Genomic DNA, 12,435 nt, shown 5'->3' with positions numbered 1-12,435 from the left:
CGCCAAGCCTGCGCTCCCGTGACAGGCACCTCTGGTAATGAGGGTAAGGAACCAAGAGGCACCTGGGGGCCAAGCCGCTGGCAGCGTGCCACCTCACACTGTGACAGGATCAGATGCCAGGCCGCCAGGCATGTTTAGGTTTGCTTTCCCTACGTGGCCGGCAGAGCCTACAGGAGGGCCCCTCTCCTCCCAACCGGGAGGTCTCTCTGGTGGAAGGAGCTAAAGGAAGAACCGGCTTCGCTCCCCACTTCATTGTCCTCAAGGCGGGCTCTGAAGGACACACTTCCAGAACCTGCAAGGCTGTGCCCCATTTAGCAGCCACGAGCCACGTGTGGCTACTTAAACTGAAACCACGTGAAACTACCCTGATTCCCCGAAAATAAGACAGTGTCTTATGTTAATTTTCTCTCCCAAAGTTGCGCTAGGACTTATTTTCAGGGGATGTCTTATCTTTCCATGCGCTGGGTCTTATTTTCAGAGGATGTCTTATTTTCGGGGAAACACGGTAAGTAAGATAAAAGTTTCTAGCTACACCAGCGACACTTTCAATGCTCCACTGGCCACAAGGCCTGGGGCCTATGGCTACCGCGCCTGACAGAACAGACACGGACATTCCACCGCCGCGGGAAGTCTTCCTGACAGGGCTGCTCTGAGGAATTTGTCTCAGCGTTGCGGATCAGCCCACCCCAGGCTAGGAATGCTAAGTGAGTTTCATTCGCTCCCCTGGGCTACTTGCAGGCATGGTTCTCCCACAGGCAGGCCCGACTCGATTGCTTCCATGTGTTCTGACTTCCCCGAGCAAGTCAGATGAGGGGTTGGATCTCCTCCCTTACACCAGTTCTCAGAGTATGATGGGGGCAGTGACAGAGGAACGAGCCTCGGGCACAGGCCAGGAGCTGGGAGGAAGGAGGTACCTTCACAGGGGGTCGTGCGGCAGTGGTCTTTGAGGTGGGAGCAGTTCTTGCCTTCGTAGTCCTCAGTACACTTGCAGAAATAGTCGCTGGCACGGTTGTAGCACTGGGCACCATTCTGGCAGGGGTTGGGCTCGCAATAATCTATGTCCAGCTGCAAGGAGCGGGAGCAGGGCGGCGGGAGAGGACACAGGAAGACAAAGGTATGATTATACCGTCTCGGGGGCAGCGAACACTGGGACCTGACCCCTTCATCTGCTTCTATTAGAACAGCCTGCATGACACACTGGTAGGCCCTAGAGACTGTCCAGGTGAACATGGGAAGAAGCAGAGCAGAATCACAGAGCGCTGAGGTGAAATGGACAGGCTACTGACACTACCAAGAAAACCACTCCATCTCTCTCCACCAGCGTTTGTCTAGCGGAGATCCCTAGCCAGTGGGAGGTTAATACGTTTCACAGAGTCAAGAGTGGAGTGGGGGGAGGGAGGAGAAAGGAAAAGTGAGAGGAGGGGTAGGAGAGGGGGAAGGGGGAAGGAGGGAGGAAGGAGCAGGAGGAGACTCCCTGTAAAAGCTTGGCCAGAGACTCCAGCGAGGCTCACCTGACAGAGGTTTCCAGAGAAACCAGTGGGACACAGACACTGGAATCTGTTGATTTCATTCTGACAGTGACCCCCATTCAAACAGGGGTTGCTGGCACATTCATCGATGTCTCTCTCACAGTGGTCGCCTGCATAGCCAGGTGGACAGATACAGCGATAACCATTAACCAAATCCTGGAAGAGGAGAAGGGGAGGGGGAGAAACACAGGCTTTCTTTCTGTGCCTCCACAACACGCGGCTGCAGCGGGTTAGCACGACTGTTGCGGTTCAGCTGATTCACTAGAATAGCCCAGGGCCGAGTCTCCCAAAAGCTTTAAACCTCCCAGAGCTCTCCCAGGGTCATAGCAATCTTAAGTTGGCTTTTGATCATTAAGGTTTCGATTTAAGCAAAGATTTACATACCCGACAGGTGGCGTCATTCTGACACTGGCCAAGGCAGTCATTAATATCTAAAAAACAACAGCAAGCCATCATATTAAAGAGGCAATTTACATTGAGATTGGGCTTTAATTGAAAAGCCTTCTCAGTCCAAACAGATAAACTCTTCAAATCAGATTTCCTGTGAGCTTCCAGCGAGATAAGGTTACTGCCCTGGGTGGGAACCCTCCCTCATTCTTCAGAGACAGAGCTGGTGAAACTTCACCTTGTTTTAGCCATCTTATCAGAATGGGGCCCTTTCACCCCCGCTAATGGGCCTGATAAATGCCATGTTTCCATTTCTGCACTGACTACTCCCTCTTCTGAAACATTCCCTCCACCAGGTTTTCCTTTTACCACCCTACTGGCAATCGCCTTCAACACCCTGGTTTCATGCAAGTCAAAATCAAAACAAAGTCACTCACTTATCTCACAGTTCTGGCCCATCCACCCTGGGAGGCAGTCACAGTAGTAGCTGGCAATCAGATTCTTACAGGATTTGGCATTGACGCAGGGTTTGGCCTCGCACTCATTTGCATCTGAAAGAAAACCAGGATGAGCCGTGAGGAAAGGAGTTTCACTCTCCCCTGTCCCATTCCCTCCCCCAAATGCTGCCCCAGTCATTTGTCTACAACAGGAGACAGTTTAATAAGCTAAGTAACAGATCCTAGGTCCCCTCTCCTTTGAGCCTCAGATCCCTCTCCCTAGCCATTTTCCAATAAGGAATGCTAATGGACAGCTCTCCGGCTGCTGCTGAACAAGGGGCCCCAGCAGAACGGCAGAAAGCCACCAGGCATTGCTGTGCAAAAACCTGGCACCGCCTAGTTGCTGGGATTTAAATGTGGCAAGAAGAATGCAGACAGCTCATTCCTCATGAGATCATCCCCGTTTGGAGCCCAGCTGAACACTCCTCGGACAGACGATTGACATGGTTCAAGGAGTTCCCACCACTTTCCCACAGGGCCTGAAAGAGCTCGGCCATTTGCATGCGAGCGCCTTCTCCCAGGCCGGCTGGCTGGACTCTCGATAATAAATTACTTCTTACGTGTGATGTGTGCAGACCCACACCGCGGGCCACATGCTCATCTTCCTCAATGGCTCTGATGGTCAGAGCCAACCTTGGTGCAGGCACTTTCTTACCTAGCTGGCATGTTTTGCCAGTCCACTGGGGTGGGCACACACACTTGAATCCATTCACCAAATCCAGGCAGGTGCCCCCGTGGGAACAGTTATTTGGAGAGCAGTCATCAATGTCTGAGAGAAATGGAAGAGGGTTGGCAATTTAATCTCAACCCGTTTGACAATTAAGACAATTTAATACCACGTGAGGGGCCTTAACAGAACAGCCAGACACCTGCTGTAAGTGACTGATTTTAGCTTTAAATCCCCCACTGCCCCAGATCATTTAATCCCCAACCTAAGCAGGCAGGGATCCCCAGAGCATCAACCCCTGGGCTATTTTTAAAGAAAAGTTTCATCATGGCTCAGAGGAAGCTGAGAACTAAGGGAAAAGAACTCTTCCTTCACGGTGGAAAAGCTTATTCTTCGTATTTGCTTAGAGTTGCCCCAAAACAACACGCCTGGGGGCCCCATGCCCCACCTCTGTACTGCACTGTGGAGGCCTCTTAACCACTCACCCACTGCCCACTTATGAGGTGCCAGGCTCTTTCTGACAATTCGCTCTCCCAGTCTTCACAACCCCAGGAGACGGGCACTGCCGCCAGCCCATTTACACAGGGCACGGGGAAGTTTTGTGGTCAGAGTTCCACAAAGTGGTGGGTGGAGGCTACGGTGCCAGCCAGGCCATCCGACCCCAGAACCCACATCCTTCACCATGCTGCCTGCTGCCCTCAGGGAGGGTGGGGGGGGGGGTGGGGAAGGGCTGCTGACAGTGGTTTTCTCTGGCCTGGGCTGCACTTCAGCAATCCGAGACTTGTTAAAGGATATGACTCCCTGATTCCGAAGGGAAACTGTGGGACAGGGAGAACTGTACTCTGAAGCACCCCGTGGCTCTGATGGGCAGCCCAATATGGCAGCCATGGTGGCTCTCTAGCCCGAGTCCCTCTTTCAGGGCCACCTGCACTCATGACAAAATTCAGGGGTGATGACCTCCCCTGCTGAGAGACACCCCATGATTCTATCCGGAGGAGCAGAGCGTCAGGGAGCACAGGCAAAGTTAGGGGCTATGCCGTGAGCCCATTTCTTTCAGTAGCAGACCCGTGTGCTCACTTAGCAGGGAGGATGGAGAAACTTCCAAGTACCCAGGCCAGGAGCTCAAGCCATACTCCCCACCCGACTGCAGGCTGCATGCACCCGCTCCCATCAAGATAACCTCTCACCAAGACCTCACATTGGACCACGAGCCCAGGTAGCTGTCTGACCCCGAACCTCCACACAATGAACGACCCTCTAGAAAGGACACCGGCCGGAACCCGACTTACTTGTGGAGCACGTGGGGCCAGTCCAGCCCGGAGAACATTCACACTCAAACCCCAGGGAGGTCTCCTTGCAACTGCCCCTGTTGTGGCAGGGATCAGAGAGGCAGGCGTGCTCCGCTGCAAAGACAGGGATAGCAGTCAGCAAGGGACGTTACCCGCACCCTCTCCCCACACCCAGATCCACACCTGGGCCACCGGCTCAAGGTCATTTCAAAAGCTAAAAGCAAGTCTGTGATAAAAGCCTGCTGTGTCTAGGGAAGAAAGGGAGTCATCTCTCTCGCTATTTCCAGCCACATCCCTAGGCATCTTAAGAGTCGGGGTCGTGGCATCCCAGACACACTGCCTCCCCTGCCTGTCTACATCACCCCAAACACGCGAGTGACCTGAAGGAACATTTCAAAGACCCACAGGATTGCTGAGACGGCAAGTCTTCACTTTGGAGGATACGCTCATCTTTTTATGAGTCCTTAAGTATGTTTTTTAAAGCCTGGTTACAAAGTAATTAAACGAAGGGATCTCGTTCCGCCTGGACCACTTACCAATCTCACAGTTGGGTCCTGAGTAGCCCTCGGGGCAGGAACACTGGTACTTGTCAGGACCCGTGTTGCTGCACGTTCCCCGATTGAGACACGGTTGGTGCGTCCCGCAGTAATTGAGATCTGCAAAAGAGGATCCCAAAGAAGTCAGTGGCTCAGCGATGTCAAGACTGCCCAACCCGCTGCGCTCCTAGTCCCCTTCTTGTAAGTGCCGGAAGTCATGAATAAGTCATGGGGATGGAAAGCGGAATGGTCTATAGCATTGTATTAACGCTGTAAGGAGGCAGATGGCCACCAGATGTATGGTGGGGACCATTTCACAATGCCTGTGAATCACTGTCCTGTCCACCTACTACCATAGGTCAATTATACCTTCATAAAAAAGAAAACAAAACAAAACAAAACTGGAGCCTAAAGGCACATTTAAGCAGATTCCCAATTCATAATTTAAAATATACCCTACAAATAAACATAAAGAAATAAAGCAGCTAAGTAACTGCCATCCCACCCCCAAGACCTCGTGCTCCTTCCCCGACATCCCCTCCCTCAGGGCCACCCCCCTCCCCGAGGCGTACCTTTGTCGCAGAGCTGTCCGCCCCAGTTGGTCTCACAGAGGCACTGCCAGGGCTCGTTGCAGGTGCCGTGGACGCACCCCGGGTGCGGGATGCATTTGTCACAGTACAGGCCCTGCCAGCCATACTGGCACCTGAGGGACAGACAGCAAGGCCTCCTTCAGTCTCTAGAACATTCAGGGAGATCTGGGCCATTCATTCCCGGACCAGGCTGCAGAGTGCACGGGTTTTCTCTGTTTTGTTTTTGGGGACAGGGTTTCAGACTCTCAAGGTTTGTCTGGGGCTCCCTCTAAACAAACATTTTCATAGCTGGGCCAAGGTCCCCTCCCAGGCGACGCATGACAAAGGGAGGCTGTTCGGGGAGAGAGGCCAGCATGGGGCTGCCCTGCACAAAGCCAGTCTTCTCAGGCTCCCAGGAATGAGCTGAGGGTGGAATAAATCAAGCCCAGGGCCCGCTATAGAGGGGAAGGAAGGACTCTCTGGTGACAACAATAGCCATGTGAAAGTCTCCGCAAACACAGCACTTTGGGCCGTTTTACACAGCAGCTTGGCTCGGCCCTTTGTCTAAACAGTGAGTCACGACCCCAGCACACAAAAATGCAACAGGACACCGAGTGCGGCAGGAAACAGCCTCGCGACGGGGCTTTATGGAGTCAAACAAGGAGGGAAATGGGGCGCCTCTTTTGGCAAAGAGGAGGGTAGGATCCCTGAACCCGTTTCTGCAAGGGAAGCAGCAGCTCTCCCAACCAATCCCATAGGTAATTGGTGACCCACGGCTATGGCTGCTTGGGCTAATTTGTTTCATAGTTATTTCTCACTTTGCCAAAAAAAAAAGGTCAATTCAGTTTATCTAGTATTGGGGAAGGGAGTTGAGTTACCTTTCTAAGCGCCTCATTAATCGGACCCTTTCGAGCCCCAATGGTGCCTTTGATCCACAAACAAAAACACAAACATAAACCTTCACCCGGGATGGGAGAGAGGGCAGGGTCTCCGCCACTCCCCCTCAGGTTTCAAGCCTTCTGAAACTTTAACTGCCTTATCAAAAATCAAGCTTTCAGGCAGGAGGGGGTGGGGGTGGGGGCAGGCCTGAGTGGGGGAGGAAGGTGGGGTTGAGGCAAGTGTTTCCATAACGGGACCTGGGAAACGTCATGGTCTCGGCACCGACTCCCCCGCTGAGCTGCTCAGCTGTAACAGCGGAGAACAGGCACCCCCAGAGGAAAGGCTTTGGTTTCCAGAAAGCGGGAGGCAGGCTAGCAAATCCTGGTCATGGGAAAATTCTAGGGACCCGGCTGACAGCTAATCGCCTGCTTCCCAGCCCCCACCACCAAGCGGGCCACACCCCATTGAGAACCACTGGCATGTGTGGTTCAGGATTCCAGGGCTTATGTAACACTAAACATCGGTCTAGGTAACAAGTGACTATTTAAAGAAGCACGGTAAATCATCGGATAGACATTTCTAAAAACTGAACATCTATGTTGGTGGGAGGTGGAGGGGACCCATTGGATTAAAAATGGATATTCTTGCCAAAACCGGCTCAGTGGATAGAGCGTCAGCCTGTGGACTGAAGGGTCCCAGGTTCAATTCTGGTCAAGGGCATGTACCTTGGTTGCGGGCACATCCTCAGTAGGGATCTCTCTCATCGATGTTTCTAACTCTCTATCTCTCTCCCTTCCTCTCTGTAAAAAAAAATCAATAAAATATATTTTTAAAAAATGGATATTCTTAGCTTGAAAGGTATTAAGAGGAAACGGACATGAAAGTAGCAATCTCCTAATCACCTTCCCGTCTTCCCTTTCAAATTAAGGATAGCTATACCTCTCCAGTTTGTCTAATAAAAGCAAGAAGAGGCAGCTGAGGACCCAACCTCACCACCTAATTAATGAGAGCTGGATCCCCAAGCATTAAAAAAAAAAAAAAAAAAGGAACCACAAGAGGCCATGGATGACTTCAAAAGAAAACAAATAAAAATACTGACCCTAAAAGAGGCATCACAAAGTTATCCTAGTTTAATAGTATATGATTAAGGTTCTCATGAGAAATTGAAGTGACTTCCCTCACATGATGATTCATAATTAACTTTGATATTATTGGCAGGCTTGCAATAAAGTGCACATATGCGCCCAGGAAAAGGGCTCTAAGTCCACCTGGGAACTACTGGACCCATCAAGTTTTCTCATGTGGAAGAGAAAAAAAAACACCACACAACCACCTCTGTAATACATAATCCATCTTAACAGGTAACCTGCCAATCCACTATTTCTGGTGCAGGGCACAACCTGAACTTCCTCAGCTAGAAGGTTCTGTTTTGATTTTCCTTCAAGGCAGGGAGAAGGAGATGGGTTGAGAGACTATGCAAATGACGTGTGGGAAAGTCGCACCTTAAGTAAATAAGGGCACTGGTGCGTGTCTGGGCAGGGAGTGGGAGGTGAGACTCGGAAAGAGAAAGGGCTAAATTCTGGAGACAAAGCCTGTTGTTCTGGCTGGGAGGGCCCTCACCCGCGCGCACGTTTATTCTGATGACAGTGGCAGAAATCGTGGCTGGCCTCTCTGATACCCATCTGAGCGCGGAGCAGGCCCAGAGTGGCTAATGGCATTGCTGATCTGACTTTCTCCAGAACACCCTAATTACGGAGAGCTGAAGGAGGTGGACGCCAGCTCAACATCTGACAGCAACACTGTCAGGCCTACAGTCGGCCGCCACCTCTAGGAGTTAGTCTGCAAACCCCCCTCAGCTTTCCAGAAATAATCGTTATCCTTTCTGAAGTGCAGGGAGAGACACTTTTCAGGTTTGTTTTTTCTTTTACTTCCAGCTGCCTTCATTCCCACCTCAGCTGCCAGCCTCAGAGCCCAGTGCTCCCTGCTGCATGGATGGGGAACAGATGCAGGGGTGGGGTCCCCAAAGGCCACCGATTAACTATCAAGCAGCAGTTCTCAAAATCTGAGCAGCAAAATCATGGGGCCGGCTTCTCAAAACATGCAGATTCCTGGGCCCAGAGGCTGAGATTCATGCCTGTGGGGTGGTGCCCAGGAATCTGCATTTTGACAGTTCCCTGATTAATCTGGGGGATTCCACTCGGAAGTCCCGGAGTTTGGAGACAGTGATTCCCAAAGTAAGGTCCCACCAGCCAACAGCAGCGTGCAGGGGCTTGTCAGACATGCAGAGACTTGGGCCCACCCCTGACCTATGGACTCAGGGTCTGCCTTGGGACAAGGGCCCCATGTAACACTGGCTTACACGTGTTGTAAGCTTCCCTTGGCTCAAACCAGGGTAGCTTTGGGGGCAAAAGTGACAGGCCCAAAGGACCCAGGTGGTGTCACATTAAATCTGCTAATCCCTTTGGCTACAGGAAGAGGCCAAGTAAATTGCGAGATTGTGTCAAAAGGCCACAGCAGCAACACTATTTCCTGAAGGAAGCCTTTCCCAAGTTGGCATAATGTACATTTCAGAAAGTTCCCAAAACTGCAGTCACGAAGCAGTCGGGGTAGGTCTCGGTTTGGCTTCTGCATTGTCTGGGACCATAAAAGAACAGACTTCAAAGGCCAGCAGCAAAGTCTACATTCATCAGGCTCAACTGACAAGATTCCAGCACAGCCATTAACCTCTCAGCACCGGCCTGTCTCCCGCCTGCAAAGGGGCCAGGAGATTGTACTAATCCCATTCTAAAGAATGCTCCATGTTCCCTATTGATGGGAAAAGTGGGGGAGGGTTGGGAGATGGAAAACCGGGGAGGAGGGGGGCGGATACACAGGCAAAGGAACGTACCCACATCCCCCCATCTAGTCCATTAGCACGTTGCGGGGAAGATTACAAAAAACATGTTATCAATTTACAGAAGAGTTAGTCCATGAAGTCACCGAGTATGCTCCTAAGTGTTTCCTTTTTTTTTTTTTTCCCCCTATGAGGAGTGTGTGCATTCCATCGGACAGCTGGTATAATTTAATAAGCTTCGGATGTGCCTATTTGAATGGGAAGCTTTCTTGTTCTCCAAAGAAACATATTCACAGTCAAGTCAGTCCCTCTGCTTGCATCACAAAAATAATTATTAGAATAACAACAACAAAATTAACAAAAACAACAACAGTGTAGTTGTTTACCTGCAGTCACCTGGGAGTTTGCAAGACCCGTGCTTGGGACTGCAGCCCTGCCGGCAAATCGCTGTAAGAAACACAGAAGTCTGCATCAGTACCCTGCCCACTCCCGGACCGTCACCGCCATGAGAATGGCCTAGTACATTAAGCCTACAAAATCCACGACTTCAAGAGATCTCATATCAAGTCCATTGTAAAGAGAGGAAGATGGGAGGTGCCCAAATAACAAATCCAGTTTTAAACTTCAAGGCCACGCCAGCAGATCCTCAAAACATGATACTGTTTGGGGACAAAAAATGCAGGCAAGCCGATGGGGGAAGGGGCCCACCATCCAGTCTCTCTGAACAATAGCTACCCTGCTCCCTTGTCAATTCCCACCCTTGACAAAAGAAAAAAGGGAGGTGTAATCCTTCCTCATCTAACCCACTCTGTCCCATCAGGGCAGAGTTCAGATGAGCCCCAGCCTCCTTAAGGCCCCCCCCCCCCCCCCAATGCCCGGTGACTCAAAAATCCCATGGGATTAACAAAGCGAGCCGGTTGCCTTCATTTGGCCCATTTAGCACCAGATCGGTTGGTACTTTTGTAAAGTATCCTCACAAAGCAATTCTGCTGCATTAAAAAAAACAAAAAAACATTTTTTTTTTTTTTTTGCAGAAAAAATACCAAATATAAACTTGTTTGTTTTTAGAACACCAATTACTTAAAACATATTTATCAATTCTGCCTTTCATTTGGGTCCCAGAAATGCCATCCTTTTAAAACTCTTGTCCTGCTATTGAAGAAAACAATACGGCCACAGAGACCTGTCAGTACCTCTCTCTGCCCTGCCCCTCAACCACAGCTCAAATATTCATTTTTAGTTGGAGTGCATTTTAAAAGGATTTATCAAATTTATTCGGAATAAGCAGAGCACATTAATGTCCATGAGGGCCTATTGTGGTTAACTGGAATTACCACCAGTTTGCTAGGCCTTAGGATTGTTAATGGTTCAAGGACCACAGAGAGCTCTGTGGATGTCTGTGGATGTGATAACTCGCCGATTCTAGGAGGGGCTGGGGTGGTAGGTAGCACAGCTGCAAAGCTTATGCAGGCAGACCTCGTCTTAACGTGCTTCTCTTTCGTGTGCTTCGCAGATGTGGGGGTTTTTATTTTATTTTATTTTTTTGTTTTGTTTTTTTTTTTGCTTTTTACAAATTAAAGGCATGATCCCCAACCAGCAAACAGATTAAGAAGGGAATTTTTGCACTCGTTTTACTGTGGTGGTCTGGGTACTATAGTACCTCCAAGGTGTACCTGTGCTTTCGTGGATGGGTTCACTTATACTCAAGTATGAAAACCACTCGCTCCTCCCTCAATGCCACCGCCCTAAGAGATGCCCAGGGAAAGTTTGCTATAAGGCCATCCTGAGCTCAGGGGCTGTCGTTTCCTACAGAATCATCTGTGCAGACATTGACTGGGTTAACACAGTCCCCCTTGGTTATCTGTTTGGGGTCAGGTTCCTTGAAAGCAGAGCCTGAGAAGGGGTCTTGGTACAGGAGGCAGTAGGGAGGGGAACAGATGGGGTAATGGTAGGAGCTGAGCAAGGACGTGGTCTCAGCTGGAGTCTGGCTTCAGCCTGATCCCAGGAGCCGCTCTGGGGCATGAATTGTAGCAGATTTAAGGCAGAGGGGACATGTCACTGATTCAGACTGAGCTGCGGGGATGGGACATGGAGTGGCCTCTGCTTGGCCACGACAATGCTCAGAGGAGGAACAGCTGTGAGCTGTGAGCAGTCAATCGTAAAAGCAGCTGGTGGGCAGGGCATAGACAAAAGCCAAAAATCTCACCCCACCTAAGACAGCCACGTGATCGCAGGTGGGGTGAGAACTTGCCACCGAAAGCGACAGCCACCCAGAGCTGGTTAGCCCAGCCGGCACAGACCACGTACCTCTGTTACACTCGGGGCCCATCCAGCCTTCCATGCACGTTTTGTTGCCATTCTGGTCGCAGGCATAATGCCCGAAGAAGTCGTCTCGGGGTCGGCAGAACTTATTGCAGCCGAAGCCGTAGTAATAGTCATCGCAGGTGACGCGGATCTGATACTCAAAGTGGGCCACCCCCGTGTTCTGCTTCAGGGTCTGCCACTGCCGGCTGGGGTTGATCATGCCCGAATGAGAAGCCTTTTCAATGATGCTGTCCGGTTCTACATGGAAAGGAAAAAGATCAATTGCATTAACATTCGCATCAGAGCCTCCTTCCTGACCTGACCATTTTGGCTATTTTTAACAATAAATGCACAGGGTAAAAAACTCAGCAGTACAGAAAGGGCAGAAAATGAAAACCCCCACCCCCAGTAGCAACTGCTGATACCATTTTGGACTTTTTTTTTAATGTGTATAGTATTTCACTGTCCGGAAAAACAAATTGTTTACCTAGTTCTGACACATGTGCAATAGGGTTGTTTTGGCCTCTGGCTATTAATCAAAGCCCACAGTGAACATTCTTAACATATCTGCCACGTGTGTGGTTCGATCAGTGAGAAAAGATCCTAGAAACAGAAGTGCTGACTCAGAGGACGTGCACAGCCCCAGACAACCACAAACAACCACCAATGAAGTCCCGTCAGTCTGTCCTCCCACCCGCACAGGAAACTGTTTCCCAACACCATTATCAAACTTTCTGATCGCTGCCTGGTAGGTAAAGAAGTATCTCTTGTTGTAATTAGCATTTAATTAAGTGATGGTGAGCGCCCTTTCACGGGTTTGCAAAACCATTTGCATCTCTTCCGTGAGCTGTCACCTGTTTCTCTTCTTTCCCAAGCCTTCTGGGGCGTGGCTGGTCACACCGATTTGCAAAAGCTCTTTACACATTATAGGAAGTAGCCCACTAT

The 12,435-nt window shown here is 50.4% G+C and overlaps 1 protein-coding gene across 1 annotated transcript in view; it reads right to left on the bottom strand.

Moving 5' to 3' along the window:
* JAG1 (jagged canonical Notch ligand 1) overlaps window positions 1-12,435 on the bottom strand; it is a 35,894-nt gene that overhangs the window by 8,935 nt on the left and 14,524 nt on the right. Inside the window, exons 4-13 of the mRNA XM_084887669.1 lie at window positions 11,494-11,748; window positions 9,573-9,633; window positions 5,478-5,608; window positions 4,906-5,025; window positions 4,370-4,483; window positions 3,069-3,182; window positions 2,354-2,467; window positions 1,914-1,960; window positions 1,512-1,685; window positions 915-1,065 (exon numbers count right to left, since the gene is read on the bottom strand). Coding sequence (XP_084743795.1) covers window positions 915-1,065; window positions 1,512-1,685; window positions 1,914-1,960; window positions 2,354-2,467; window positions 3,069-3,182; window positions 4,370-4,483; window positions 4,906-5,025; window positions 5,478-5,608; window positions 9,573-9,633; window positions 11,494-11,748 — 1,281 coding nt within the window. The remainder of the gene's footprint in view (window positions 1-914; window positions 1,066-1,511; window positions 1,686-1,913; window positions 1,961-2,353; window positions 2,468-3,068; window positions 3,183-4,369; window positions 4,484-4,905; window positions 5,026-5,477; window positions 5,609-9,572; window positions 9,634-11,493; window positions 11,749-12,435) is intronic.

Source organism: Pipistrellus hanaki (genome assembly GCF_964339955.1).
Source record: "Pipistrellus hanaki genome assembly, chromosome: 6".
Lineage (NCBI taxonomy): Eukaryota > Metazoa > Chordata > Mammalia > Chiroptera > Vespertilionidae > Pipistrellus > Pipistrellus hanaki.
This window is presented reverse-complemented; position numbering and strand designations above follow the sequence as displayed.